The sequence below is a fragment of the Lingula anatina genome, chromosome 1 (genome assembly GCF_051362555.1).
Source record: "Lingula anatina isolate TDL-2025a chromosome 1, LinAna3.0, whole genome shotgun sequence".
Lineage (NCBI taxonomy): Eukaryota > Metazoa > Brachiopoda > Lingulata > Lingulida > Lingulidae > Lingula > Lingula anatina.
The window spans coordinates 37818782-37823529 of record NC_141767.1 but is presented as its reverse complement, the minus strand read 5'-3'; the positions used below and the strand labels follow the sequence as shown (position 1 = coordinate 37823529).

Here is a 4748-nt window from a genome sequence, read left to right as displayed (position 1 = left end):
CCCCCCCCCCCCCCCCCACCGCCCTGATGTACATCATACTATATAATAATGTTACAAAATAATAATAACAGCTAACAAACTTTTTAAAAAGATTTTTCGGTTTTTCTTTAAAAAAGAGATATTGAAATAACATTCAACAAGTTTTTGAATATAATATTTATTGATCCCCAAAACTTAAATGATGTTCAGTCTATCTTGGGCAACATAGTTCATATCGGTGGGTAGTTTTTTTTGTGCAGCGCATTATTTACCTACTACAGAGAAGGTTGTAACTCTGAGAGTCAAAGTCACTCCATAATATGTTTGAGTCGCATTACCTGCCCATCGTAGATACAGCGATTGAGGGAGCGGCCCTGGGTATTTAGTCTCTAAGTGATACTGCTCTAAAAGATTAACAGGCTGTGAGCAAGCTGAAGCACCCTCGAGTCGAGGTGTTTCTTCACCAAAAATGGTTTCTTTTGGCTGGAAGAAGAAGATTGACCAGGCAGTTGTTAAACGAAGCAGGGAAGAGTTTGAAAAAGATGCAAAAGATGTAGTTGATGAAGATGAAATTATTATACAAAACGGAGAAGTAGACTGGCTATCACTTGCACCCAAAAGAAATTGCACTGTCGCTTTGGAAGATTCATTAGCTAAAGCTGGGCGATTAAAAACAGAAGGCGGAACGTTAGCAGAGGCAGAAAGGTGGATACATAGTTGGTTTTTAATATTATTACTAGATACATAATGTGCCAAGGCATATTCTTGTGCTTTATTTTATTGTGTGTGTGTGTGTGTGTGTATGTGTGTGTGTGTATGTGTGTGTGTGCACGCACACGTGTGTAATGGAATAATTGTTATGGATTGCTTATGAGGAAAATTAGCAATTAAATTAAAAGGCTGACTATTACATGTAATAATAGCAAACTGCTAATGGCAATGTGATATGTTATTTCAGGTACTGGGAGGCTTTGAAAAAGTGGGATGAAGCATTAGCACTGACCCCCAAGGATGCAACACTATATGAAATGAAAGCTCAGGTACAAATTAGCTGCAAACTATTTTTATACTTGTGCATGTTATAGGTCATTACTGTCGTTTTAACATCTTTACCAGTAGCTAACCCTGGTTTGTTTTTTCTTTAAAGTTGATTGTTGATAGTTAGAAAATTGTTATTAAAAGCAGGAACTTTCTGATATTTCAAATATTTTATTTCCATTACAATACACTGAACAGTTCCGTTAATTATGGCTACCAATATTTAGTTTCTTATACTTACTCCTTAATATTCTAGGCATACCTACAGCTTTGTGAAGTGTTCCCTGCTGTCCAGAGTGCCAGCAAAGCTGTTCAGCTGGCACCAACTTGGTGGGAGGCATACCAGACCCTAGGCAGAACACATCTAGGACTGGGAGAAGTGAAACTTGTAAGTAATGATGACATTTACAAGCTGTATTGAATTGGTTTTGATATAGACACAGGCACAAAAGGAATATTTTGAACTTGATGTGAGTTGGAAAATGAAATCCATGTTGTAAATTAAAACAGCCTGTTTTTTTATTATTATTATTTTTTTTTTTGTAAAATGTTCTTATTATAAAGTGCTTATAAATTTTCTGCTGTTTTCTTTGTTTTTTGGTCCGATTTGGCATGTTTAAAGTTTAACAAATAAAGAAATTGTAATTTTACCTGGTAAAGATAAAATGAAACCTATATAAGTTAAAATCACTGAAAATATGCTGTAACTGATAAAGAAATTATTTCTAATGGTAAAATTTCAGGCCTTGCGTAGCTTTTCCAAAGCCTTTCACATCAACCCGAGTGATCAGGAACTTTGGGAAGAAGATTTACAGTGGACTTTATCATTATTGAGAAGAAAGCAGACCATGAAAGATCAGCTGGAGACAGTTGTACAGCAGTCTAGAATTAGTATTAGAACTGTGGAGGAAGAGAGGGAAGAATCTGCCTCTGAAAGTACTGCTTTATCCGATACAGAGGCTGAAAGTAGACTGGTTCAGTTTACCTCTGGGTCAGATGAAAAACATGAAGGTGAACAAAAATTGAGAAGATTGCCTGGAAACTATGTGCAAATGAGGGACACAGGTTAATTTTTGTGGTGCTTAAAATATTAAAATTTTCTTAGTTTTCAATTTAAATAAAAACAGGTGAAGATCACACACAGTAAATGTGTTTAAATTAATTGTTTTAAATGAATGGACAGCGTAAAGTTGGCATTAAGAAAAAAAAGAGAAAAAGGAAATGCTCTGGAATTATATCGTTACCTTAAAGGTACACACAAGAGGATTTTCTGACAAAATTCAAATTCATATTCAACTAATTATCCTGGGGTAAACGGCAGTTTCCTACGATTTACCAACCTTTAATCTTCCTTTTCTAACACTCACCATAACTGTAAAATTTTTGAAGCAATAAATCAAAACCCACGCTTATGTGATGGTTTTTCGAGTACAAGGGCCATTTTCATGCTTGAACTCCCTAGACTTCTCACCCTGTGACTTCGCTAAAACCAGTTCATGCTGCCGGGAAATGACGACACAGAAGAAGAGGAACAAGCTGGTTCTCTGAAGACGTGAAGAAGGATAACAAAAAGGGAAAGGAAAAACATCCGTTTCAAAAATCAATACCGGAAAAGAAAGTAGTATATCAGGAATCTACAACATGCAAAGAATAAGGAAGTAGGCAGATGGAAAACTAGAAAACTTCATGATCATGTTTTTCCTCTTTTATATATAAATATAGATTGATTAAGCATTAAATGTGTTAATTTACATTTATAGTCTCTCTAAACTACAATGTGGATTTCTGCAAGGCACTTAATTTCTGTTTTACACATTAAAGTGATAATTGACAAGGTAAATTTATACCTCAAATAAATCAAAGCTTTGTTTATGCAAGTTTTTTTGTATGTTGAAGATGTTAAAAATATGTTTAGGCGCGTATTCTGTGGAAATGACACCATAGTGGCTCCATATTGATGATGTGCAAACTTCTTGAAATGTAGGTAACACCTTTTAAAGGGTTAATTCCGCCCCAACCACAAAACTTTCTAAGTCAGTCTAAGAACGTCACACGTTTCGTCGTAAGTATCTTCAGGAAGTGTGCGATTTGCATTAATTTGATTTTGTCGACGGTATAGGTTGAACCTGACCTTATCGACGAACTAGCACTAGTATTTTACTGATATATTTCATTATGAACACTACGAATATTGAAACAAAACTGCGGCTGTTAGGATTTCTAAGTTGTCATACGTTTTTTTTAACAGTGTCTTTTGTATATTTACATCTCTTTCTCTTCTTCGACTGAACACACGACAAATGTAAATAAGTTCCCTGTATGCATTTTACGTAATGGGGTTGAAATGTCTTTTTTTCCCAGAAGGCAGTATCAGTTAAAATGAATAAGAGTGCATATTCAAGTTCTTCACAGAGAGGTGCAAAAGTTGCAGATTTGCCCACAAACACATTTTTAGTGACAAACAGACAACATGTCTCCTCTTGGGAATTAATTTATGATAATTTAAAAACAATCACATATTCATTATTTCTGTTAAATAAGAACTTCAAATAAATGTTTCAGGTTTTGAAAAGGGACGGGTACAACCTCGACCCATAAGTATACATAAATTGCGCTTCGAACAACATGATCAGATAGAACACTGTTCTACGACATAGTAACACAATTACAAAAAGAAGTTAACCGGCAACATGCAGGGCGGACACTAAGTATGGATTTAATTTCTATGAGAAGTTTCATACAAGTAAATAAAAACATAATTTTTTTGCGACTTTTAATTTGATATACGTTTTGGAGCAGAATGTTACAACCAAAAGCAAACATAAAATTCCGTACTAAATGTCGTCCCTGCAAATTAACGAGGACACAAATGTCGGCTTAGGAGGCAACTTTGGCATGCTGACTTTAAAAATGCGTTTTTAATTTTATTTTATGTGTGTGTGTGTGTGCGTGCCGTTATAACTTTATCAAACCGTAATCCTCATTCCGAGATAGAGACTTATTGTGCCTTCTCATAAACCAGACGATGATTCAAACCAAAGCGACCGCACGGAAAGTAGGTGAGCTCTTCTTCATTATGTAAATAGGTGAGCGTTTAGGTGAGAGGTGCTCAGATAGGACCATGGTCAGCAAAATATGGAGAAGAAGGATGTCCCATGCCATATTCCTGATATTGCCACATGTCGACAGAAAAGATGACACTGACGCCGGCAGTAGTCTATCGTAAGTTCCGTACAATTGATAGAAAATGTATCAGGCCCGTAGCCAGGGTGGCTGGTGGGGGTGGGGGTGGGGGTGGGGGGTTCGAGAGAACCGCCCCTTTTGCTGGGAAAAGGTCCACTCTGGGTAACATTTGATCTAGGTACATGAAGTTTTTATGGGAAAAGGTCCACTGTTTCAGAAAAAGACCCCACCCCCTTTTGAAATTGCTGGCTACGGGCCTGTGTATTGTAGCATTTCTTAGTTTTGCACTGACGATATTTTCCCGAAGTGTTGTACTATAGGCATAATGGCCATGGGGCATTTAAGTGACGTGAAGGATACTTTCAGTTAGCTTTCCCTAACTGAACTTAATATTGCGTGACTGGGCATATAAATCAGCTTTCATAGGTCGAATAAACGGAGGGGCTGGATTGTGATTGAAAAGACGGGATTTTCACTCATTCTTACGGTACAGCGTAACCGTAAGGTGATTGACATTTCTTCTTTCTGCCTTTCTTTCTTTATTTTTT

General features: G+C 36.5%; 1 protein-coding gene across 1 annotated transcript; it reads left to right on the top strand.

The window, feature by feature from the left end:
• The first annotated feature begins 235 nt into the window (after positions 1–235).
• Positions 236–2889, top strand: LOC106180820 (tetratricopeptide repeat protein 33-like). Its single transcript, XM_013564953.2, has 4 exons — positions 236–684; positions 938–1019; positions 1274–1405; positions 1761–2889. The coding sequence occupies exons 1-4, from the start codon at positions 449–451 to the stop codon at positions 2085–2087; spliced, it is 777 nt and encodes a 258-aa protein (XP_013420407.2). The 5' UTR covers positions 236–448; the 3' UTR covers positions 2088–2889.
• The last annotated feature ends 1859 nt before the right edge of the window (positions 2890–4748 follow it).

Coding starts and splice junctions, on each gene's coding strand:
- LOC106180820 (XM_013564953.2), top strand. CDS start 449: ATGGTTTCTTTTGGCTGGAAGAAGAAGATTGACCAGGCAGTTGTTAAA. Junction 1,020..1,273: donor TATATGAAATGAAAGCTCAG/GTACAAATTAGC, acceptor TTAATATTCTAG/GCATACCTACAGCTTTGTGA. Junction 1,406..1,760: donor GACTGGGAGAAGTGAAACTT/GTAAGTAATGAT, acceptor GTAAAATTTCAG/GCCTTGCGTAGCTTTTCCAA.